General features: G+C 58.9%; 1 protein-coding gene across 2 annotated transcripts in view; it reads left to right on the forward strand.

Moving 5' to 3' along the window:
- Window positions 1–22,543, forward strand: part of DNMT1 (DNA methyltransferase 1) — a 31,376-nt gene extending 8,833 nt beyond the window's left edge. Inside the window, exons 5-34 of one of the 2 annotated variants that reach the window (XM_039514038.1) lie at window positions 353–425; window positions 1,372–1,459; window positions 2,042–2,082; window positions 3,596–3,647; window positions 4,070–4,153; window positions 4,234–4,343; window positions 4,717–4,835; window positions 5,370–5,462; window positions 5,995–6,146; window positions 6,843–7,030; window positions 7,765–7,954; window positions 8,459–8,556; window positions 9,486–9,633; window positions 10,643–10,758; window positions 11,263–11,464; window positions 12,054–12,187; window positions 12,967–13,140; window positions 14,339–14,560; window positions 15,291–15,483; window positions 15,995–16,085; window positions 16,782–16,910; window positions 17,604–17,886; window positions 18,519–18,660; window positions 19,088–19,254; window positions 19,442–19,619; window positions 19,891–20,086; window positions 20,444–20,607; window positions 20,878–20,994; window positions 21,347–21,440; window positions 22,149–22,543. In XM_039514038.1, the coding sequence (XP_039369972.1) occupies window positions 353–425; window positions 1,372–1,459; window positions 2,042–2,082; window positions 3,596–3,647; window positions 4,070–4,153; window positions 4,234–4,343; window positions 4,717–4,835; window positions 5,370–5,462; window positions 5,995–6,146; window positions 6,843–7,030; window positions 7,765–7,954; window positions 8,459–8,556; window positions 9,486–9,633; window positions 10,643–10,758; window positions 11,263–11,464; window positions 12,054–12,187; window positions 12,967–13,140; window positions 14,339–14,560; window positions 15,291–15,483; window positions 15,995–16,085; window positions 16,782–16,910; window positions 17,604–17,886; window positions 18,519–18,660; window positions 19,088–19,254; window positions 19,442–19,619; window positions 19,891–20,086; window positions 20,444–20,607; window positions 20,878–20,994; window positions 21,347–21,440; window positions 22,149–22,186 (4,076 nt within the window). In that variant the 3' untranslated portion in view covers window positions 22,187–22,543. The remainder of the gene's footprint in view (window positions 1–352; window positions 426–1,371; window positions 1,460–2,041; window positions 2,083–3,595; window positions 3,648–4,069; window positions 4,154–4,233; window positions 4,344–4,716; window positions 4,836–5,369; window positions 5,463–5,994; window positions 6,147–6,842; window positions 7,031–7,764; window positions 7,955–8,458; window positions 8,557–9,485; window positions 9,634–10,642; window positions 10,759–11,262; window positions 11,465–12,053; window positions 12,188–12,966; window positions 13,141–14,338; window positions 14,561–15,290; window positions 15,484–15,994; window positions 16,086–16,781; window positions 16,911–17,603; window positions 17,887–18,518; window positions 18,661–19,087; window positions 19,255–19,441; window positions 19,620–19,890; window positions 20,087–20,443; window positions 20,608–20,877; window positions 20,995–21,346; window positions 21,441–22,148) is intronic. The other variant, XM_039514040.1, reaches the window with a different exon arrangement.
- Window positions 22,544–24,309: the final 1,766 nt, after the last annotated feature.

Consider the following 24,309-nt stretch of genomic DNA (forward strand, 5'->3'; position numbering starts at 1 on the left):
AGCTGGTATCTGCCCAGTTCCCGGCGTGGGGGGCTGGTTGGGGGCGTGGCTGGAGTGCACAGCCCTGTGGCTAGTCTGTCCATCCCGGGCGCCATGGGAAGCAAAACGTGAGCTAGAACAGCCTCGAGGCTGCTCTAATCTACGCCGGGAGTGGAGCAGGCGGAGAGTGCAATGGTGGGTCAAGATCAACTCTGCTGCTTCCTCACAGGCTGGAATGGAGTAAAGGAAAATCAGGCCCTCGGGGTGGTGTGTGAATGCGCTTGAGTGATGCGAGCTGTGCGCTTTTCTCTAGCTATGACTGACAACGGTTCTTCTCCCTGCAAAGTACTGATGGCTCTTTTCCTTCCGACAGAGTCCCCAGCCAGTTCCAGGGTGACCCGGAGCTCTGGCAGGCAGCCGACCATCCTAGCTCTGTTTGCCAAAGGGTCAGTACGTCCTGCAGCTCCTGGTTGTGGTTCTGGTCGGGGTTGAGATGGAGATGGGGTTTTTAATCTCCTAACCGTTTATTTTTGTTAGTGGTTCATCAGCGTCCTCCCTCTTCGTCGTCGTTCTCTTTGCACGGCTGCTCGTTGAAGAGTTGGGACGGGTTCTTGTGACAGATTCCCAATGGAGCCTAATATTTGCAGGCCCATGACTGTCTAACAGCCTCTGCCTTGCACGTCCTGTAACCAGCAGGGGAATGGCCTGAAGCTCAGAAAGGGACACCTCAGCTTGAGAAGCTGTTGGGTATCTTAGCCCAGCGGGGTCCCAGGCCTCGATAGGCACGTCTCTAATACACCCAGTGCGCAGTGCCTGACACCCTGGGGTCCTGCTTCATGGCTGGGTGACGGGAATATCAGCTGGGAAATGTCTTATTTTGATTGGCTAAGGTCCGTTTGTTAGGGTGAGAAGGAAGCTGATGTTGAGGGTCTCTGTGAAGGTCAGAGGTGTGGTGTGGGCTAGTGGGTAGGTCTCTGGGCTGGGACTTGGCAGCGCTGGCTTCTGTCCTGGCTGTTCCAGTGGCCTGCCCCTCTCTGCCTCTTCCCCTCCTCCCCCTTGTCTGCATAGATTGTGAGTGTGTCTGGGCCGGGACTGTCTCGTGTGTGTGTAGAGCTTGGGCCAATGGGTGCCCAGTTTTGGATGCTATTGAAATGCAGAGAGTTCATAGAACCAAGGGGTAGTGGATCAGAACGGCTTCGCCGGTTCTGCGATCAGTTCTGTAACCGCAGCTGCTGCTATTGGCAGTGCTCAGACAGCCCCTTAAAGCTGCTTTCACAAACTTCAGGCAGACTGCGCTGTTTGGGTCTCTCTTCCCATCGCCTTCTCTCAAAAGCAATTTGCTCCTTTCAGAGAACTGATCTTTCTGGTGGTTTTCACCTTCATACCCAACAGATCCAACAAACGCAAATCGGACGAGGTGAACGGAGAAGTGAAGCAAGAACCGAATCCAGAGAAGGAGGAAGAAGAGCTAGAAGAGAAGGTACGTCTGAAAACAAATTCTTCGACGGTCCCTCGTTAGGCTATTAAGGAAGAATAGTCCGGCAGATGTTAAAATGTTGTTAAAGTTAATGTTTCAAATCAAATGTACACAAGTGAAGAAGGAAGGTGCTGTGTGTCTGGGGTCGGGTTTGGGTTATGGGGGATTGCAAGTATCAGTTACAAGGTTCACGAGATACCTACATATCACATAACCAGCATAGATCCAGATTGGGGCGTGGGAGTTTTTAAAGCGTCCGTGGCTAGATGGGCTCCGGTATGCCGCCCATGGATGTATTCAGAGTCCAAGTCAGTATTGGTGGAGACAATAAGTCCATGGGAGGGGTGCGTCCCTCGGTCCGTCAGGGAAGGGAGGAAGTGGGTTATTTCCCTGGTCGGTGGTCTCGGTTACTCGACTTGGTACTGGCGGTGCCCTGTGATGTGTTCTGTGTAGATGTCTCTGGACCACCTGATGGTGTCGGACACCATGAGCTGTCTCATGTATTTCTGCTGCGACCCCAGTTTGCTTAGTTTGTAAAGCTGTTGGGCTCTGACATGCGTTTCTTTCTTTCACCTCCACTTCAAGGAGCAGGATGAAAAAAGAATTAAAATTGAAACCAAAGAAGGGTAAGAGCAGCGACAGTTTCTTTAATCGGGTGTTTGAATGTTCTGGCTTGTGTGTGCATGGACTAGGTGACCTCTCGAGGTCCCTTCCAGCCCTACGATCTGTGTCTGTGGGTGTGTTTCTCTTCGCAGAAATTTGTCACGGGCTCTGTTGTGGCAAAAGACAAAACAAAAAATCAAAAAGATTTTCTAGCTGAGTTTTCCTGTCCGTGTCCGACTTCATCACCCTGGGGAGGCAGAGCCAACGTTAAAGAAATAGGAGCAATTTAGTGTCTGAAAGAAAAATGTTCCTCTGGTAGTTGACTAATTTATTAAGTGTCTGAAAATATAGATGAGTGATTGGGTCTGGCTCAGTGAATTCCTTGTTTGTGCTTCCAGCTGGGCTTTCCAAAAGGGCCTCCCGGGGCCCATTTTCAGCAATGCCCAGGTGTCCTGTTAAGTCAGTGGAACTTCAGGCTCGTCTGTACGCAAAAGTTGTGTTTTTCCGTGCCTCAGTTTCCCTGTCTACATCTTGAGGATAACGAGATTGAGCTGTTTGGTAAAGCGGCGGGAGAGCACTCAAGAAGAGCGAGGGATTGTGATGACGATAGAACTCTGCAGGGGTAGTTAAAGCAATACAGCGGCCCCCAGCGTGAATGCGCTATTCTGGTGCAGCGTTTCTCGTACGGGGATCGCTTACACCCGTGTAAGGGCTTGCCTGCACTTGGAAACTAACCAGAACATCTCTCCATGTGGACGGTTTTATTCCAGAATCAGAGTGCCTTTTTCTGATTGAATCTGCTTTCAAAGTGGACTAAGCTGAACCAGAAAAAAGTGATCTTATTCTGGAATAGGAGCATCCACATGGAGATTGAATTCACACCCTACCTAGTCCTGGATTAACTTCCTGGTGTAACTGCAGCCACACTAAGGTCTGTTTTTATTTAAAAAAACCCAAAAAACCCACACGTAGCCCCAGCCAAGGTAGTTGTTGTAGCAGCATGACACAAGTGTGTCGAGAAGGTCCCTGGCTCCTGAGACACTTAGGTCCTTTTGGAAGTTTGACGCTCCCAGAGCTGGGCATGTGCCTCCCTTCGCCTGCTCGGAAAAGCCCAGCAGGAAAGTTTGGTGAAATGCAGAGTTAATCACAAAGAGTGAAAGCAATTCACCCCCATCCGAACCCCCCAACAGAGGCCGGTAGCGTGTCTGACGCCCCCTTCGAACTGGTGAGAATGAGTGCGGGCTTGGGGGAGGGCGCTCTTAGTATTCTCAGCTGATCTCTTCTGCTTCTTGGGCCAAGGGCCGGATGCTGGAATCGGTGAGCAGATCGTGTGTGAGGAGTTCGGGGCCTTCCTGTAGCACAAAACCACTTCAGCTAGAACGGCGCATTTGTTTTGTGGGGCATCGGCAAGGAAACGTTTGCGTGTATTCGGGTCTCTCGAACAGCTGAGAGCACTGGGTGTGCAGGTGTGGAACAGCCTTGCTGGCTTTTTTGTCCTGTGCCTTCATTCCTTGTCTTGATGTGTTTTGTGCCCAGGTCTGAGATCAAAGAGGAAGCTACGCAGGTTAAAACGGCTCCGCCTGCTAAAGTAAGTGGTTTTTCCTGTTCTCGTCAGCGCTTGGGCCCTGTCCGAGCACTGCTGACAGCTTTTAAACCACTCGCAGTGGCAGCGAGTCAAGAAAAAGTTCTCTCCTGTGCACGTGTCACTCACGCCTCCACGTGATCTTTAAATGCAGCATTTACAGCACAAACAAAACGTAACGAGGGCGTGTGTGTGTCGTGTCGCTGCAGTGAGTCCTTCCTCCTGCCATGCCTGTCCAGGTCAGAGAAGCTGCTAAACACCTGGTCCTAGACAATGTGTGAGGGAGGCACTGGTGATTGTTTTACTGCTCCAGATTCCTGGTAGATTCAGGACTGGCCCTCAGCGTGGGAACATGTAGTGATGCTTACGGAGGGCTGAGGCTGGTAAATGGGGAAAGCGCCTGATGTCTCGTGTTGTTTCCCTTGCAGACCACGCCTCCCAAGTGTGTCGACTGCAGACAGTACCTGGACGATCCCGACCTCAAGTTCTTCCAGGGGGATCCCGACAATGCGGTAAGCGGCTCATTGCTGGGGTTTAGAAACGTGGCCATGCCGCTGGGAGTGAAGGTCCAACGTGCCCCTCTCTCTCTCAGCTGGAGGAGCCGGAGATGCTGACAGACGAGCGCTTGTCCATTTTCGATGCCAACGAAGATGGGTTTGAAAGTTACGAGGATTTGCCCCAGCACAAAGTGACCTCCTTCAGGTAAGGCTTCTTTCACTGGTGCACCAACAATAGTTTGGCAATGCTGCATTTGTAACCCCTGGGGCAAATCAGACTCCAGGGGGGTCGTTTTCTTCTGCACAACATAGAGAGGCTTGGTTCTGCCCTGAGCACTATTCTAGGTGGTGAGGCTGCTTCCCAAGCACGTAGCCTGGAGCTTGGGTCACGGGCGTGCAATCCTTCCTGCCCTGGCCAAGGGAAGTGTGCATCTCCCCGTGTCCGACGCAGGCTGTGTAAATGCAGAGCTGTTTGCAGCGAGCCCTGGATGCTGGCTTAAGCTGAGTATTAAGTGTAACATCCTTGAGGTGTTGAACAACGTGCGAATGGGAAACGTCCTTTCTCCTCTCTCACACAGCGTCTACGACAAAAAGGGTCACCTGTGTCCGTTTGACACCGGGCTCATAGAGAGGAACATAGAACTGTACTTCAGTGGTGCTGTGAAACCAATATATGACGACAACCCTTGTCTAGATGGTAAGTGTCTTTTGGCGCAGAGCTGGGGGCAGACACCGGCCTGCCTGGTATCCTGGGACTTCCTCAGTTTGTGTCCTGAGGATCAGTCCAAAGGCCTGGGAAACCCAGTCTTTGTGCCGTCAGTGGAATCTTGGCAGTGCGAGGAACGACCTCTCCTCTCAGGTGACGTCGCTAGCACTAGGTTACTGCCGCGGAGTAAACTGTTCGGTAATTGTGCAGGAGCTCGGCTATGGTGGGGCTGGGGGCCGCATGGCAGAGCTGATTCTGAACTGAAGCTCAACAGCCTGTTAATGGCAAGTGTTTTAAAAGCAGCTGTGCTCTGATCTGGGCCAGTAAATCAGCGCGCAGGCCTGGTTCTTCGGGGGTGTGCAGGGTGTGCAGTACGCTCCTGTCGTGAGCCGGTAGCGTTTCTCACCCGCTCTGATCTGGTGCCAAGGGCTGCACGGTGTGCGGCAACAGAGAATCTGAGCCCTGGGCAACAGAATCCGAACGTGTGTCTGTGTGTGTGAAACATCCTTGCTCTTTCCCGTTCAGGTGGTGTCCGAGCCAAGAAACTGGGTCCCATAAACGCTTGGTGGATCACTGGGTTTGACGGAGGAGAAAGAGCCTTGATCGGCTTCACTACGGGTAGGTCTGCAAACTGGGGCGTTTCAGGGGGCTTCTCCCTCGGGGGTCTGGCGGGATCCCTGTGTTCTGAGGGTTGAAGATTCGGGTACCCCTACGGCTACGAAGCAGCAAGCTGCTGGGGGGTGGGGAGTGGGAGCCGAGGCACTCGATAACCGCCAGAGCGGGTTGCTGCAAATCGATTGCTCATGCTGGGGCGTCGCTCCTGTTACACAAAATGCTGATTTTTCTCTGGACTCCCATACGCAGCTGTAACTCGGGGAGGGGTTCTTAAACTCCCGCCAAAGGCCATGTGCATGTGGGTGTTGTTTTGGATGATACCAGTTAGGAGCAGGGTGATGCTAAACAGAGCTAAGCCACTCTTGAATTGAAGTGTGTGTAGACGCTTGGGGCACCGACAGGACTCTGCTTCTGAGAGTCCTTTACACTTTTCCCGTCGCACGTTCCTTAGCTTATTTGGGCCTTTTGGCTGTTCGGTGACGTGTTCCCTAAAGCCCCTGCAGTCACCGTCTCTGGCGATCTCTCTCTGCTACAGCCTTTGCGGATTACATTCTCATGGATCCCAGCGAGGAATATGCTCCCACCTTCGCCTTAATGCAGGAGAAGATCTACATGAGTAAAATCGTTGTGGAATTCCTCCAGAACAATCCCGATGTCAGCTACGAGGACTTGCTGAACAAGATCGAGGTGAGCCATGGCGTGGCCGTCCTGACCCACAGGGTCTCCCCGTTGGGATCCCAGCCCCCAGGGGCATTGCAGACAGGAGCCGAGGGGTCACGGCCATGCTGCTAAATGGCGCTTGGCGAGGTGAGCGAAGGATTCCAGGACGTGTCCCGCTATGGGACCCGCTGGACTAGCTGACTCTGAACTCTTGGGCCTTTGACACTACGAGGATGTGTCCGTCTGGTCCTCCCCATTGAATGGGGGGTGGGTGAGAGCGAGGAGATGGATTTTACTCTACTTGTGGTTTGTCTCAAGCCACGTTGTGGGTTGTTCCTCTTTACTGACCCCTCTGGAGGGTGGAGCTCTGCCTCCGGCTCTTCCGCACGGCGAGGGTGAATGTCACTCGTCCGCGAGCTCCCCACAAGGCCGTGGCCACGCTGACGCCTGGTCTGAGGGCTGATGTGGCTGCAGTGTTGCTGCACGAGGGTGAATCTCAGCCTCGCTGAGGGCGTGAGAGGCCTCCCTTTTCAGTCACTCTTCATGAGTTTGGGGGGCCGCCCTGAGTGGCCTGCGCCCCTGCGTCCGAGAACCAGGGACCCCAAGACTCTGGCTGCCTGTGAAAAGGTTCGTGCCGTTGGGTATAGAGCTGCCGTGCTCTCGGGTGGTGTGAGGCGTGCTGTATGCGGGGATATCCCATGAGCCTCTGCTGCGTCTCTCCAGACAACAGTGCCTCCCGCTGGGCTGAACTTCAACCGCTTCACGGAGGACTCTCTGCTGCGGCATGCCCAGTTCGTGGTGGAGCAGGTGGAGAGCTACGACGAGGCCGGAGACAGCGACGAGCCGCCCGTCCTCATCACGCCGTGCATGAGAGACCTGATCAAACTGGCGGGCGTCACCCTGGGGAAGAGGTAGGCTGGTGCGAGCTGCCTCCGGCCCGTTCTGCAAACAGCTGTGCTCTGCTGGGGTTATACAGGCCCGGCGTCTCGGGTACAGGCCCGGCGTCTCGGGCCCTGCGTCTCGGGCCTTGCCTCTGCCCGCCGCTGTGCCACGTTGAATTCACGCCCTACCTTATTCCGGGGTAACTTCCCTGCCTCTAGACAGACCCTCAGGGATCTATATGCCAGCGTGGGGTGAATTGCCATAAGGGGCTCCTGAACTCGGCTTCCTAATCAGTCCAGTCGGGCGCCCTCCGCGTTGCTGTTTAGGGAGCCAGGGCGGTCTGGTGGTTAAAACACTGGGCCGGGATCCAGGAGACCTGGTGTCCATTCCCAGCCCGGCCGCTGGCTCCCTGTGGAACCTTGCGTGAGTCCCTGCATCTCTGGGCCTCGGTTCCCCGTGTGATCCTTCCTTCATCAGTCTGGATTGTGGGGACTCTCTCTTACGAGTGCATTTTCAGTGCCTGTTGAGGGGCTTTTCCTGCCAAGCCAGCAGCTAGACACGGTTTCTCACGAGATTCTGTAGTGGGTACTGTGCCAGCTTGCTGCGGCTGGCAGAGGCGTGCGGGGCAGGGGGGTGAGGAGAGCGGTCAGTGGCATTGCACGTAGCCGGAATTTTTCCGTCCCGGTCTCCGGTGGGAGAGGGTAATGCCGCCAGTGCAGGACCGTGCTGCAGCGGACAGTGCCTGAGCTGCTCTCTGTTCCAGGCGAGCGGCGAGGAGACAGGCCATTCGGCATCCCACCAAGATAGACAAGGACAAAGGGCCCACCAAGGCCACCACCACCAAGCTGGTGTACCTCATCTTCGACACCTTCTTCTCGGAGCAGATCGAGAAGAACGAGCGAGAGGAAGACAAGGAGAACGCCATGAAGCGCCGGCGCTGCGGCGTGTGTGAGGTAACCCCCGGCTTGGGGGCTCTGGGGAGCGGCTTCCCGCTGCCCCTGGGGCTGTGTGGCTGGCTGGACCTGGTGCCCCAGAGGGGAAAGGCTCCGTGGGGCGACGTTCTCCTTTCTGGGGACCCTGCAGCCTGAAGAAGGGTGAGAACAGTGCGGGGAGAGGAAGGAGGCTGTGCTGTGTCAGGGCAGCTCTGCAGTTTCGCTCTAGGCCTGGTTCTCCCGGAGGCCCCTTCGGCACCTCCAGAGCCAGCCAGGGCTGCTCTGTGGCGGGAGGGTGCTAAGGAGCAGCATGGGGGGGGCGCTCGCTCTTCTGGTCAGTGCGAGTCTGTCCACAGGCTTTGCTCCTGCCCGGACGCTGCTGTCGGCCGTGGTCGGGAGCAAGCCCGGACGGAGCCAAGCTCCTGCTTCCTCCTGCGAGCGCCACGTCCTCGGGGACGAGTTGCTCCTGCGGCTCCTGCACCGTTTGCAGCCACTCAGACTTCTCCTTCCCCCGCTTCCCGGCAGGTCTGTCAGCAGCCCGAGTGTGGAAAGTGCAAAGCCTGCCAGAACATGGTCAAGTTCGGCGGCAGTGGCCGCAGCAAGCAAGCCTGCCTGCAGAGGAGGTAAGTGAGCGCCCGGGAGCAGTGCAGAGCCCGGGGGGTGGATGCTGGGGGCTGAGCAGGGGGTTCCTCCTCTCCTGGGGGCAGCGGACGTTCCTGTACAGGGAGTCAGCAGTCTCCTGGCAGGACAGAGTGAAGAGCTGGTTCTACCTGGGATTGGAATGACCAGACAGGATCAGAGGAGGGGCCCCTCTAGTCTGGTCTCTGTCTCCAGCAGGGCCAGCACTGGCCGTGTCAGCCGATAGCCAAGACCCACAGCAGCAGACAGCGATGGGATAACCTGCCCCTGGGGGAGATTCCCTCCTGACCCCCAGTCACCGGAGCTCAGCTCACACCCTGAAGCACAAGGGTTTATGGCCCTTCCAAAGTGCTCGGTAGCTTGAGAGCTTTCCCGGCGTAAGTCGGGATAGGCCTGTTGGCCACTCCACTGTGCTCTCGTTACGTTGAACCTGCTGCTGTCTGTCGACGAGGCCTCAGGGCGGAGGGACGTGCTACCCACGCTGATCTCAGTGACACGTCCTTTCTGTACCAAGCCAGACCAGACCCAGGTAGTGACGTGATTATAAAACCTGAACAGAAGTGAGTGAAATTCCCTCCTCTTCCACTGCAGAGTGGGGCAGGGACGGGACCCTCTGCCCGTCTCCAAAGGGGCTGAGCACAGAGGATGCAGCAGAATGGCTTAGGCAGCAGCATGGCAGAGTTCGGGATGGGCTGCAGCTGGGAATAATGGTCGGAGGCTCGGGGAGCGGGGGTGGAATCTGGGGCTGCGGCAGCGTCTCCCATGGGAGATGGAGGAAGCCCCAGTGTTGGGATGGGCTGGACAAAGCACTCGGAAGCCTGTTGAAGGAGCCGACCTGCCCTGGAGGGTGGTGGGGGACGGAGCACGTAGCCCCGTCGGTCACCGGATGCCCTGACTGTCGCTCCCACCCTAGGTGCCCCAATCTGGCCGTGAGAGAAGCAGATGAAGACGAGGAGGTGGACGATAACATCCCCGAAATGCCGTCACCCAAAAAAATGCTCCAGGGAAGGAAGAAGAAGCAGAATAAAAGCAGGATTTCCTGGGTGGGGGAGCCAATCAAGGTAGGGCCGGAGGAGACGTCTCGCTGGCAACGCGCGTTCCCGCCCGGGTAAACGGGCATCGATGTCGTGAGCGAATCTCCCCAGCGGGTGGAATGCTACCTGCCAGCTGGGAAGCTGCAGGGTTCTCGCTGCCGCCCCATTGCCGGGCCTTCAACGCAGCCCCCCTGGTGAACAGCCCCTGCTTTCCTTGGTGGGCGTGGATCTGCCGCGCTGGGTGCAGGTGCCACCCGCGTGCTGCTTAGGGAACGTGCAGCGAGATCCGCCGCGCGGGTCTGATGGCGTCTCTGTGACACGCGCGGGAGCGTTGGCGATGTACCTGGGGGAATTGGGGCTTTTCAGCCACGCCTCCTCTGTCCACTTCAGCCTGTTTGTTTTGCCAGCAGGCTGCATGGGGAGCAGATTTGGGTGGGAGTTTGTGGGCCTGTCAGAGGTTAACCCTCAATCGGAACCTTCCCTCGTCTCTGCGGGGCTCGAGGCCTCGCTAGAACTGAGCGTTGCGCGGGAAGTGTCGAGCTCCTGTTGTCTGCAGGCTGGGGGGTGGCTTGCGTGACGGCTGGGCTGCGGCCGAGGAGTGGCTACAATGCAGGGGCCAGAACCCCTGTCTCTGGGAATAGACGCGGGTCAGCGTTCACGGCTTCTCCAGCCCCCCAGTGAGGAGCTCCGCTGCGGTCACAGCGGGGACGCTCAGTGAGGCTGCTGAGAGCGGAAGGCTAATGAAAGCCCTCACCTCCCTCGCACGGGCTGCCCTCGTGGCCAGTACGCCGGGGACTGAGCCAGGGACCCCATCGCTAAAAGCAGGAGCTGCTGCAGCTGGAGCCAGAGTGCAAAGGCTCCTTAGCCGGGGCGGTCAACGCGTGGGCTCTGCGGAGGGGCACGGAGAGCTCCCCGTGGGTTCCAGGCGCTGTCTGGCAGGGCAGGGGAGCGTCTCTAGCTCTGAGCCACGAGAGAAATGAGAAAACTCCGGGTAATGGGGTTTCTGCCGGTTCTAATAAGCAGCCTTTGTCCGCAGCGCGACGGGAAGAAGGACTATTACCAGAAGGTTTGCATTGATTCCGAGACCCTGGAGGTGGGGGACTGCGTTTCCGTCAGCCCCGACGAGCCCTCCAAGCCTCTCTACCTAGCCAGGTTTGTGGCGATCTGGGGGCGAACGCGCATTTGTCTGCGTGCCGGAGGGGTTCTGGGCCCCATGGGGCCAGTGCAGGGATTACAGGCGTGTCCTGCAGTGATCACACAGGGGCGTGTCCTGCAGAGATGTTGGGAGATCCCTGTCTGAGTGAGGCTGTCGCTCGGCTGGTCCTGGAGGCCCCAGCCTAGAACCTGCCTGTACGTACGGTAAGAGACCTGCCCCGAGGAGCTCGGTCTAAATACACATGACAGATGGGTGGGAGGGGAGACCCAGGCTCTGGGAAGGGAAGTGACTTGCCCACGGTCATCCAGCAGGGCAGTGGCAGAGTCGGGAGGAGAACCTGGGTCTCCGGAGTCCCAGTGCAGAGCTCTCCCCGGACCCTCTCTGCCTGGGGTCTCGTTCGCCCCGGCACCGCTCAGGGTGAAGCCTGGCCAGCGATGAGGAAAGCATCTTTCCCATGGCAGCCTCGGGGAGGTGGTAAAACACATGCCCTTCCCTTGCAGAGTCACTGCGCTGTGGGAAGACAGCAGCGGGCAAATGTTCCATGCCCACTGGTTCTGCCAGGGCATCGACACTGTCCTGGGAAAGACCTCGGACTCGTTGGAGCTCTTCCTGGTGGACGAGTGCGAAGACATGCAGCTGTCCTACATCCACGGCAAAGTGAACGTCGTCTACAAGGCTCCCTCGGAGAACTGGGCCTTGGAGGTGGGTGGCTGCCGTCGCCTTGGCAGGCCTCCGGTGGGAAAGCGGGAGAGCGCTGCGTGCTTCGGGACCCAGCCTAGTCTGCTTATCCTGGGACATCAGCAAGTGGCAAATGCTTGAAGGGCACAGCTGGTCGTTGAGCTAGTGGAGGCTTGGCGGAAACGGCCTCGATTGCTTAGCGGCCCCAGACGAGGTCAGGGCCCCCTTGCACGAGGGGCTGTATGCACAGCTAGTGAGAGGTGGTCCCTCTTCTGAGGAGCTGGCAGTGTGAACAGATGGAGGGTGGGAGGGGAGACAGAGGCACAGAGAGAGGCAGTGCCTTGCCGACTGTCCCGCAGCAGGTCAGTGGCAGAGCTGGGAATAGAACCCAGGCGTCCTGGCGCCTCTCGTTCTCGGAATGATGCACAGGCTCCGTTTGTGTAACTTCCTTGAGAGAAGTTTGCGAGGGGAACAGAGGTCCCCCCCCTCCCCCATGTGTGATGCTCTTTTGATAAGTATCCTGGGTACGTAACAACAGTCTGTCCGGCGGCGGGACCCAGCCGGCTGCTCACCCCCTGGCTGCGGGACCCCTACGATTTGTCTTTCCCCACAGGGGGGGCTGGACATGGAGATAAAGATGGTGGAAGACGACGGCAGAACCTATTTCTACCAAATGTGGTATGATCAAGAGTACGCCAGGTTCGAGTCTCCTCCGAAGCTCCAGCCCTCGGAAGAGAACAAGTACAAGTGAGTGCGCGAGGCCGCCTGGCTGGCGGGAGCAACGGCTCCGTCGTCCCTCCGAAGATGGGTTTGGACTCAGCTCGCCTGAGCTCTGGTTTATTTGTACTCGGGTTATTGGCCAGCTCAAGGCAGGCAGAGCCTGCGCGTGGAGAGGAGCTTCAAACCAATCAGGCTGGTTCTCGTTTTCTCAGCTCAGCCGTCTGGGGCACTGTGCTAACAGTAACCTGGGGCTTGCTGGAGGGTACTGTCGGCTCATACACACCGAACGATGACTTTATCTAGTAGCATTTTCAGCTTCTGTCCTGTATCAGAGAGGAGCCGTGTTAGTCTGGATCTGTAAAAGCAGCAGCGAGTCCTGTGGCACCTTATAGACTAACAGACGTATTGGAGCACGAGCCTTCAGGGGTGAATCCCCACATGACTTGCATCCGACGAGGTGGGGATTCACCCCCGAAAGCTCATGCTCCAATACGTCTGTTAGTCTATAAGGTGCCACAGGACTCTTTGCAACTTCTATCCTGGCTCAAATAGGAGTGTTGATTAAATCCCCTCCCAGGGTCCCCCAAAATCCCCCAACACCCCCCCCCAGCAGTTTAAGCCAGTGTGGGGTACATGTGAAAAGCAGCAGGTGTGATGTTTGTCGTGCAGGGATCAGCCCCCATTGTGTTAGGTGCTGTGCGTACAACAGAGGCGCAGTCCCTGTCCCCAGGAGCGCAGGTTGCAGCACCCATAAATATCTCATCTGCCGTTTGCATCCAGCTCTGAGCCCTCTGCTTCCCCCACAGGTTCTGTATGAGCTGCGCTCGCTTGGACGAGGTGAGGCAGAAGGAAATACTCAGAGTCATGGAGCCCCAAGAGGAGGTGGACGGGAAGATGTTTTACGGCCTGGCGACAAAGAACGGGGTGCAGTACAGGATAGGGGATGGCGTCTTCCTGCTGCCGGAGGCTTTCTCCTTCAGGTTGGTTCTTGCCAGGCGGGCGGGGGAGGTCTCTTCTCGGCAGGGTTTATTCACAGCCCCCGTGGCGGAGTCGTCTTCAGTATCTCCCAGAACGGAGAACCCAGCAGTTGTAAATGGATTCCTAGGTTTTTAAGTCTAGAAGATCCCCGTGTGACCTCCCGCAGAGCTCCTCCCCCCCAGTTGGGCTGGAGCAGGCTCTACAGAAAGACACACGGTCTTGAGTTAAAGAGCGTATGTGATGGAGTATCCGCCCTGTCCTTAGGCAAGTTGTTCCCCTGGTTAATGGCCCTCCCTGGTTAAAAAAAAAAAAAATCTGCACCTTATTTCTAGTGTGACTTCTGTATGGATTCAACTGCTGGCTGCAGGGCTTCGTTCTGCTTTTTCCTACTTGGCTAAGGAGCCCTCGGCTGCCTTAATCTCTTCCCATGTAGCCAGGGAGCAGGTCAGCTCTTAATCTTTTCTTGGGTAAACTCTGTAGATTGAGCTTCCTTGGTTGTTTTTTGGACATGTAAGCCCCCTACAGCAGCTGGGTGAGTTGGAATAAAGTTTCGGGGGGGGGGGGGGGAAATTTAGCAGGACATGAAGCTGAAACTCGGGTAACCTGGTTCTATAAAGCGGCTGGTGCGCAGCTCGTCAGTAGCAGAGGAGAAGATTCTCACGGGTGCGTAGCAGCCTCCGTCTGGGAGTGGCGGCACCGAATCCCTAGGCCATGACCCAAACGTCACACAGCTGCCTACAGGAGGGTGTTGTCTTTGGGTCGTGCCTAGGAGCCCAGCATGGAGCAGGACCCACTGCGCGAAGTCCTGCACAAACACCCAACAGTTCCTGCCCCGAAGAGCTTCCTGCCCAAGTGACTCTGTCTTGCACCCTCCTCTGAAGCAGCTGGTCAGAGCCGGGACAGGGGGCTAGAGAGCTCGCTGCGTCCGAGCCGTTGTGGCAGCTCAGGAGACGCGTATCCCGGCAGCATCGGGGCTCTGAAAACGCCTGGGCTGCACGCGCGGGAGAGGGGACCCCACAAGATCTCGTACCTCCTGCTGCAGGCAGGCTTTCTGCTTCATCAGAGGGGCTCCTTCCTCGGGGCAGGGCCCTGGTTCCGAAAGCAGAGGCGCTGCCAGGCCGGGGCGCTTCGGGGGTCTGTCCCCTGAAGGGTGGGTCAGTGGGCAGCCTCTTACCCCCTGCTCCGCTCTCCCAACCCCAGCATGAAGCTGGCCAGCCCAGCCAAGCGCCCCAAGAAGGAGGCTGTGGATGAGGAGCTGTACCCGGAGCACTACCGCAAGTCCTCCGAGTACATCAAGGGCAGCAACCAGGACGCCCCGGAGCCGTACCGCGTGGGCCGCATCAAGGAGATCTTCTGCAGCATACGCAGCAACGGCAAGCCCAACGAAGCCGACATCAAGCTGCGGCTCTACAAGCTGTACAGGTGAGCGGGGCCGGGCTCGGCCAGAGCCTCCGGAAGGTCCGTCTGGGGAGGAGCCGCACGAGCAGGGGCCTTCTCCCCAAAGCAGAGCCAGCCTGCTGCGTAGACAGAGCAGAACTCTCCCTGGGGCCACAGGGTCCGTCGACGCTCAGCCAGGAGGGTGCTTCCCAGCTCGGCCAGACAGACGTGCTAGCTGGGCGGGCGGCTGCCTGAGTCCGAACCTGCCCAGGGCACGTACTCCAGTGGCCAGCCCCAGCCGCTGCCTGTGCTGCACCCGGCTACGCTGCTCTTTTTAGGGTGCTAGTTTGAGCAAAGCTAGTGCGTGTGTGTCTGAGGTGGCAGCACACTCCCAGCTGCGGCGCAGACGTTCCCTAACCCAGTGCTCCATGCAGCCCTAGCCAGGTTCTGCACCGTTCCTAGGTTTCCTCGCAGCCCTGCTCAGCCCTGCTCTAGGGCATCCTTCAGGAGCTACTCCCACCTCCTTGGGTGTCCCGCCGGGAAAACAAACCAGCTGCTTTGTTTATCAGAACGAATCTAACGTTCTCCAGCAGGATGAGCACCAGCTAACGGGGGAGGAGAGATTTGGGTGAACGTTCCTGTCTGTCTCCTCCAAGGGGACGGACTTATCCAACGGTGGCTGTTGGAACTCAGGCAGTGTGCGGGGTGGAAGCGCAGTCCCTTTCCCAGCCCCCCCCAAGCACACTCCCTAGTGAAAGTGACCTGTCTGCTGCAGGCCTGAGAACACCCACAAGTCCATGAAAGCAAGTTACCACTCGGACATCAACCTGCTGTACTGGAGCGATGAGGAGGTGACGCTGGACTTCAAGGCGGTGCAGGGCCGCTGTAGGGTGGAGTATGGAGAGGACCTGACGGAATGTATTCAGGACTATTCTGCCAGCGGGTCCGACCGTTTCTACTTCCTCGAGGTAACCTCTGCTTGGAGATGCACCGGGGGGGCGGGAGCGAACGGAGCAGGTGACGTGACCCGTGAGGGGTTGCTAGAACTGACTTGCACATCGTAAACGTCAGTAGCCGAGTTCTGGGGCACGTCACAAGTCTCAGGGACTCTTTGTACCCGCTAGGGGAGCGTAGCGCTGCTTGACTCTGCCAAGCGTCGTTGAAAGGGACGCGGCCCCGTCTGTCCTGAACCGGCCACCAGGGGCGTGGGCTGTTCTCAGGGGAGTCCAGGGAGAAGCGTAAGAGCCCCCTCTCCGAGAGCCGCGAGGAGCGTGTCGCGGTGGAGATGAGGACCCGGTCTGCGTACAGGGGGCAGTTTGCAGGATCACACAGGGGCTTGGACAAAGGGGTGGGTGGATTCTGATGCTCCCCTACGTTAACTGAAGCAGCGTAGTGCTCACGAAGACAGCGGCCCCCAAACACCAGCTGGACTGGTGGCATGAAGGGCACACGTGAGCCTTACGTCTGTTCTCTTTGCAGGCCTACAATGCAAAAACCAAGAGCTTTGAAGACCCCCCGAACCAGGCCCGCCGAGCTGGCAGTAAAGGCAAGGGCAAGGGCAAGGGCAAAGGCAAGTCGAAATCCTGGTGCTTTGCTTCTGCTCCATGTCGCTGCCCAGCGTGCCCAGAACCGTGCAGGGAGAACAGGGAGAGCTGCATTGTGCATTAGCCAGACACGGAAATGCTGGTTTGAACCAACGTCTCCTGCAGCGTTGTACAGGGACAGCAATGTGAAACCTTAACCCACTCCCAAAAGCTTAGCTTCCTGTATCAGAGTCGTGGCCCAGGCTGCCGCCGTGCTGGGAGCTGTACGTTGTTTGTTGGGCGTATGACAGTAGCGTCTATGGCCCAGACCCCCCAGGAGCTCAGCCTGGCATCTGCCCAGTCTGTTGTGCTGGTGTCGTGTTTCTTCTCTCCCCGTTGCTGCGTGAAAGAGCCACACGAAGGTGCGGGGGGGGAAGGGCCAACGTACCTTCCTGGCTGGGGGCGGGGACGGAAGGTGGTGGGAAGGGGGAGACGTTCTGTGGCACTGGACTTAGGGGGAGGCTCTAGTGCGAGTGGGTTAAACCCGTCCAGCCGGCGGGGGCTTCGTGTTGGTTTAAGCGATGCAGAGATGGGGGAAGGATCTGCCTTCCAAACGCTAGCAAGGTGGGGGGGTAATGGTGCTCGGGGGCCAGCCCGCCCTTTGGAAAGCAGCCCCCTAACCCACCCGGAGTTCTCGCCTGCTCCTGGCCGCGGCACAAACGGTCTCTCCTTTCCCCGCCCAGGCAAAGGCAAGTCGGCGTCTGCCTCGGAGCAAAGCAGGCAGGAGGCTGCCGAGGTGAAGCTGCCCAAACTGCGCACCCTGGACGTGTTCTCGGGCTGCGGGGGCCTGTCTGAGGGATTCCACCAAGCAGGCAAGGAGGGGGGTGCAGAGCCAGGCCCTGGGCGGGGGGGGTCCCGGCACGAGCGAGTCCCAGAGGGGCCCCTGGTGCTTGGCTTTCGCAGCTTGGCAGCCCCTTATTTGAAAGCCAAATGTGTGTCACCCCCTTAGGTTTACCATAGCAGCAGCAATGAACCGCTGGCACGTACCTGCGTTGCCAGAGGCTGGCGGAGAATATTGGAGCTTGAACCGGGGCGGGTGGAGGGGGAGCAAGAGTCGCTTTGCTATAGTAGATTGCAGCATCCCCCCACTCGCCGGTCGCAAGCCACCGGTCTCGGCTGCACGCAGGCCCCGGAGCTCCACGGCCAATTTCCTGCCTCCGCGCGCTCTGCTGGGCCCTGCACAGATGCTCGTATGAATCACTCCCTGGCCAAAGAGCTCGCAGCCTAGATAGACCCAGGGGCTGAGGGGAAACTGAGGCACAAGGGAGGGAAAGGGACTTGCCCAAGGTCAGTGGCAGAGGCGGGAATAGAATTCAGGTGTCCTGAGTCCCTGTCCAATGCTCTGCTCACTAGACCGCACCACCTCTCGCAGCCGCCAACCCCCCACTCCCCCCCCATGTGCTCCCTGAAAATGGCAGCGCCGAGTTGGGTGGAACCGGTGCGAGGTGCCTGCCGTGAGCTGCTGCTGCTGGGTCTAACATCCTCGGCTCCCGCTCCGTCCCCAGGGATCTCGGAGACGCTGTGGGCCATCGAGATGTGGGAGCCGGCTGCCCAGGCCTTCCGCCTCAATAACCCCGGCACCACGGTGTTCACCGAGGACTGCAACGTGCTGCTGAAGCTGGTCATGTCTGGCGAGAAGACCAACTCGCTGGGCCAGAAGCTCCCGCAGAAGGGGGATGTGGAGATGCTGTGCGGCGGCCCACCCTGCCAGGGCTTCAGCGGCATGAACCGCTTCAACTCCCGCACCTACTCCAAGTTCAAGAACTCCCTGGTGGTCTCCTTTCTCAGGTGAGGGGCCAGGTCTTGCCGCCGGCTGCCCGTCCCGACGTGTCTGGCTGCCGCTGGCGTACCTGAGAAGCCCCCTGCGTCCATGTATCGGAGCAGGTGGGCTCTGCCCGGGCACGCCCTGCTAGGGAAATGCAAACTGGCTCTGGGCCCCTCTCCTCCTGTGGAGGCTTCTCGGGGTCTGGTGTGAGCTGTGCTTGGCGAGCTCTGACCTCAGGGTAATGGCCAGACATACATGGGAAACTGAGGCACAGCAGAGCGGGGGATGTGCCTTGCCCCAGGCACCCGAGCCCTGTGCTCTAGCGACTGAGCTGTCCCCCAGGATGCGGTGAGGGTGGAAGGGGCTGCTGAGGACTCTCCATGGGTGAGGTAGGAAGGGAGGGGATTCGGCAGGACCCAGGCAGGTCGCTCCGTCTCCCCTGGGACTCGACTCCCCTCCACCCCAAACCGCAGGAGACTTGCGCTGCCTCCCAGAGCTTCCAAGCCCCTCTCGGTGTTCTGGGGTGAGAGTCACCAGAATTGTGCAGAACCTCCGGTGCGGAGGTTAGTCTGTGGCGCTGGCTCCAGGGTCTGTCTGCTGGCCCGGCAGGAGCCTGTCTCTAATCTCGCTTGTCCCGTGTCCACCCCCCGTGCAGCTACTGTGACTACTACAGACCCAGGTTCTTCCTGCTGGAGAACGTGAGGAACTTCGTGTCCTTCAAGCGCTCCATGGTGCTGAAGCTCACCCTGCGGTGCCTCGTGCGAATGGGCTACCAGTGCACCTTCGGGGTGCTGCAGGTAGGGATCTGGGGGCCCCGCTCCGATGGAGGCTCGGCTGGGCTAAACCCGCCCCTGCCAAACTCATTCCCCTCTGGCCAGAATTGCAGCAGGGACGCCGCCCCGCTGAGCCCTCTGGCCCTGCCGCCCTTCCCGTTCTGCCGCCCTTCCCGTTCTGCCGCTCTCTGGCTCGGGACGCCACGGCAGGGATGCCGCCCCGCTGAGCCCTCTGGCCCTGCTCCCCTGCCGCCGTTCCCGTTCTGCCGCTCTGGCTCAGGACGCCACGGCAGGGACGCTGCCCCGCTGAGCCCTCTGGCCCTGCTACCCTGCCGCCGTTCCCGTTCTGCCGCCGTTCCCGTTCTGCTGCTCTGGCTCAGGACGCCACGGTCCTGTGCTGGGGGGACGAGCCCACGTTCGCGTTTGCTCAGGACACTCTCCCTCGGTCCAGGCGGGTCAGTACGGCGTGGCCCAGACACGCCGAAGGGCCATCGTCCTCGCTGCAGCCCCTGGAGAGAAGCTGCCCATGTTCCCTGAGCCCCTGCACGTGTTCGCGCCCCGGGCCTGCCAGCTGAGCGTCGTGGTGGACGACAAGAAGTTTGTCAGCAATATCACCAGGTGAGCGCGTCCTCGGCAGGGCTGTGCCCAGGCCTGGGGTGTGGACGGGGCCCCTGGAGCGACGGCTCTGGACGCCTGGGAGAGGAACAAGCTGCTCTGAGCCGTGCCGGCTCGTCCCCTGTCTGAAGTGGGCCGGGCGGGGGCGAGCTGTGACCAGCGGGGTGACCACTTCCTTTATTCCTCCTAGAACGTACTCGGGGCCCTTCCGAACCATCACGGTCCGGGACACCATGTCCGACCTGCCGGAGATCAGGAACGGCGCCTCGGCCCTCGAGATCTCTTACAACGGGGAGCCGCAGTCGTGGTTCCAGCGGCAGATCAGGGGCTCGCAGTATCAGCCCATCCTCAGGGATCACATCTGCAAGGTGAGGCCGTTCGCTGCGGAAAGCAGCACCTGAGCCTGGGGAGGCCGCTGCTGCAGGGGCACCCGGCCTGGCCCAAGGGTGGGATTATTTCCCCTTCTTACAGCTGGGGGCCCTGGGCCCAGAGAGATGCAGTGACAGAGGCGAGCGTGGAACCCAGGCCAGCCTGCCTCTCCCTGCCCCTGAGTCCCGGCAGCGGCAGTGCCCTGCGTGCTGAGACCCGGCTGGGGGGCCGCAAGGGGCGTAATGCTGGATCCCGGGCTTGGCCTTGCAGGACATGAGTGCGCTGGTAGCTGCTCGGATGAGGCACGTTCCCCTGGCCCCGGGCTCAGACTGGCGCGACCTGCCCAACATCGAGGTGCGGCTGTCGGACGGCACCACCACCCGGAAGCTGCGGTACACTCACCACGAGAAGAAGAATGGACGCAGCAGCACCGGAGCGTTGCGGGGGGTGTGCTCCTGCGCGGAAGGTACAGGGCGGGTGCCCGCACAGAGCTGGGGGGCAGGGAGCGGCTGCAGGGTCCCACCTGTGGGTGGTGCTGAGGGGAGGCAGGAGAGGGGGACTGCTGATTAGTTCCTCCCTTGACATCTGAGAGCCCTTCTCATTCTAATGAGCATAGACTGCATCCGTGGCTCGTCCTTGTTCTCAGTGGCCATCTTGTGGCAATGAGTTCCACAGGTTAATTCCTAGGGCCCATTGTGCTGGGTCCTGGGATGGGACGTACGGGAACCAGGCTGTCCGCCCAGCTTCCTTGCCACCCTCCCCTGTAGTCCGCTCCTTGGCCTGTGGCTCAGAGGAAATGCCTATGCTCTGTTCCCTCCCACAGGTAAACCGTGCGACCCAGCAGACCGACAGTTCAACACCCTCATCCCCTGGTGCCTGCCCCACACCGGCAATCGGCACAACCACTGGGCCGGGCTGTATGGCAGGCTAGAGTGGGACGGCTTCTTCAGCACCACCGTCACCAACCCGGAGCCCATGGGCAAACAGGTGCGTGGGTGGGCTGGGGCTCAGCCGTGGCTGCCGCTGCGTTTTGGGAGGGGGCGTGAATGTGGGGGTTGTGTTGCTGGGGTGCAGAGGGGGGCAGGGAGATGTCTGCACAGCCAGTCGCTGTGGGTTAAATCATGGGGGGGAAGATCCACTCTTGTGCTGGGGCTAACCTCAGCGGCTGTTTCTCGGCGGCGTGTGCAGCAGGGTCTCGCTGCCGTCCGACCACCTGGGAATTCACAGCTGCCTCCGTGTCCCGGTTCCCTTTCCCAGGGCCGAGTGCTTCATCCGGAGCAGCACCGGGTGGTGAGCGTGCGGGAGTGTGCGCGATCCCAGGGCTTCCCGGACACCTACAGGCTCTTCGGCAACGTCCTGGACAAACACAGACAGGTGGGTGGCTGCTCCCTGGGGAGCGGGGCGAGGTGCTGGGCGGGCCGGTTGCCGTGCACCTGGTGGGTGTGGTGCAGCAGGGCCAGTCCTCCATCCCCGCTCCTCCGTTCACATCGGCGTGGGGCCAGTGCGAATGACTGCGCACGGTGCAGTGCGGTGGAGGGTCGGAGCCCCGGCCTTTAATGCAACGGAGGCTACTCTGGGTTCCTGCCTGGAAGGAGAGAGGCTGGCTCAGAATGGGGTCATTGGGCAGGTGATTGCAGCGGAGGCCGTGAAAGCTCTGCTGCCCTTACCCAACGTTACGTGGCCTGGATCTGCACAGAGCTCACGGCTCCCCCACCTCTCGTCACAGGTCGGCAACGCAGTGCCTCCGCCTCTGGCGAAATCCATCGGGCTGGAGATCAAGTCGTGTGTGTTGGCGAAAATGAAAGAGGAGGAGGCCACAGGTATCTCGGGGCACATGGACTCCTAGCTGGTCTGTGCTCGCGCTGAGGGAAGCGGGAAATGGCTCCTGTTCGCTCCCCTTCTGTAGGCCCAAAGCAGCCAGCGCACGAGCCGCTCTGCCGGGCGCATCTCGGTTACGGGTGGCAGCCTCAGCTCGGTAACGTGCAGCTACTGATCTCAGCAGGGGACTTGGTAACTCCTGCCCCCTTTCGGGGCAGTGCACGCTGGGCTTTGACACCGTCCCAAGCTGGAATGGCGCTTGAATAATCTGCCCTCCCGGGAACCATTTCAGTCCCGGAATCAAGTCTTGCTCTCCAGCCGGTGCTGGCATGTTCCCCCCTCGTGTCCGTCAGAGCAGCTCTAGGTGGGGAGGCTCAGGGGACGAGCCACTGGCTGCATGTAACGAGGAGGGGCTGCTAGGGAGCCAGGGTTCGCCTGCCTTGCCGTGCTGCTAAACCCCGTAGAACGAACAGTGTTCTCCAAACTCAGGTGATTTGGGGCTGTTTGCGTTAAAACGCCTTCTTTCCAGGGGGAAAGCCCTTCTTGCTGCTCCGACCCCTTTCAGAGGTCCCAGGTGTGGCCCCCAGAATCGCTAGTCGCTCTTGAAAATCTCAGCCTTGCTTCACACGTGGAGCTGAGCTGGGGGAGGGGGGGCCAGACTCTGCTGTCGTGCAGGGCCAGCGAGCAGCCTGCCTCTTGTTCCTTCACAGATAACAGCAAACCAGAAAAGATGGACACTCTGGACTAGCGTGTAAATCTCCCACCTCCTCGTTCTGGCCCCTGGACTCCCAAACATGCACTGATTTTTGTTTGTTTTGTTCGATGACATGATGAGGTCTGTCTCCGTTCAGCTGTTCTCATGACCAGTGTTCGTCTCCTTGGCTGACCTTGGAAGCTGTATGTGATGGTCAAATTATCAGCTACTAATCATTTTAGTGCTCGGCTGTGCAGTGCCCCCACCGTGCATTCTGGATTTTAAGGAGGATGTTTTTATTATGCATTGTATTGAAAATAATCAACCACTTGTATAAAGTGGAAATTAATACTTTATGTAGTTTTTATATGTTGTAATATTTCTTCAAATAAATCTCTCCTATAAATTATACCCAGGGCGTCTCTCCCGCTTCCCCTTCTGGCACTGGAGGCTGTGCAGAGAGAGGCGACCTTGGCTCTGTGCATGTTGAGGCACAGAAGAGCCTCGGGGGTGACTGGAAGCTGCTGCTTGGCTGGAGTGTGCGTGGCCGAGGAGCCTGCATGCGACCCTGCCTCTGCCCCAGGCAGCGCTGAGGTTCCCGATGGGCGGGCGTTCCTGGGGATGAGGTCACCGCTGCACCTGAGCTGCTCCTGGGAGAAGGGGACTGACGATGTAGGGCGCCCCATAGAGTGCTAGGGAGGGAAGCCTCTCAGCAGCGAGATGTCTCTGTAGGGAGACCAGGCGCTGTAGGTGTCTAAGGCCCCACTGGACTCCAGCGGGACCGGTTGCTCGTGTGGCTGTCTACGCGGGCGAGAGAGGGAGACAGTCGGCCCTTAGCTGCGCGCTCGCTAGGCCTCCCACACGGACAGAGAAGGGCCCCGGGACAGAGACACGGAGACACGGACAGAGAAGGGGATATGTGGTTTAACAGGTGCAAAGTCCAGCACTGTTTGCGATGGGTCTGGCGGATTCTCAGGACTGATGTCTGACTAGCTGCTCTTGGGGGTCGGTAGCATTCACCTGGCTCTTGCTGCCCGGAGGCTCTGCCGTGTCCGCCAAGGGAGGAATGAAAACCTGACGGGTTTGGCTAACTGAAGCCGGCTGCTGCCGTGGCGTTGTGCATCCTTAACCCACGTCTCCCATGCACGATGCGCTGAGACACCGGGGAGCGTGTGCAGCACGACCCCCTCATGCTGGCCTGAGTCTGTTCCGTGCCTGCTGTTTGCTCGAGCGCCCCTGCTGTGTTGGCCATGAAGGCAGTTGTCAGAGCGGCAGAGTCTGAAAAGCTTCCACTTTACACCTGCTGAGAATCTGGCCCCAACCCCACCGTGTCCTGGGATGATTGAATCCTTGTATCCTAGCTACATCCCACGATCCGTAGGGTTGTGTTGCATTTCTTAATAGCTGCCGGAAGGAAACAGGACACTAAACTGCTTCAGAACGGGAGCTGGGCTCCCTGGATCGTCCTCATTTAGAAACATCCCTCGAGCGTTCAAACAAGACTCTTGTCTGTCTGTCTCTTCAATAAACCTGCCCAGTGGGACGCTAGGGTCACAGAGCCTGGTTAGCTACAGAGGGAAACGTAGCTTCCTTTTATTTCCAAGGGACGTGGCAAATCAGCACTCAGCTGTCCCAGAGTGCTTCAGAGTTCGACAGCTAGACAAATCCAGACTGGATTTTTCACAGTGAGTAATTAACCCCGGGACCAATTTCCCAAGGGTGGGGGTTGGACTCTCCATCACTGACCACTTTTAGATCATGACCGGCTGGTTTTCTAAAAGCTATACTGGGGGAAATGCCCTGCTCAGGCGGCTCCAGCTCACTCGATCACCGTGCTCCGGTCTGGCCTTGCAAGCGGTTAATCCAGAACTCCCATGGTGCCGTCCGTGCACATCCTGATCCAAAAGGGGTCAGGAGAGAGGGCAGACTCTGCTGGGTAGCTTGTGGGTGTGGTGTGGGCGATTCTACAAGCCACGCAGGCTGGGATTCTCAGAGGGGCTCTATGGGGTGTGAAGGATTCAAATCCAGTGAAAATCAGGGGGAAGTGGGTGCCTCCCTCTTCAGTTGCCTTTCAAACTCCCCGTCTGTGCGGAATGCAAGGTTCTGCCCTTCCTTTTCCAGGCCGCGTTAGCTAGTGCCCGAAAGCCGCACACGCAGTCCGGTGACTGCAGCATGAC

The sequence above is a fragment of the Mauremys reevesii genome, linkage group 25 (genome assembly GCF_016161935.1).
Source record: "Mauremys reevesii isolate NIE-2019 linkage group 25, ASM1616193v1, whole genome shotgun sequence".
Classification (NCBI taxonomy): Eukaryota; Metazoa; Chordata; order Testudines; family Geoemydidae; genus Mauremys; species Mauremys reevesii.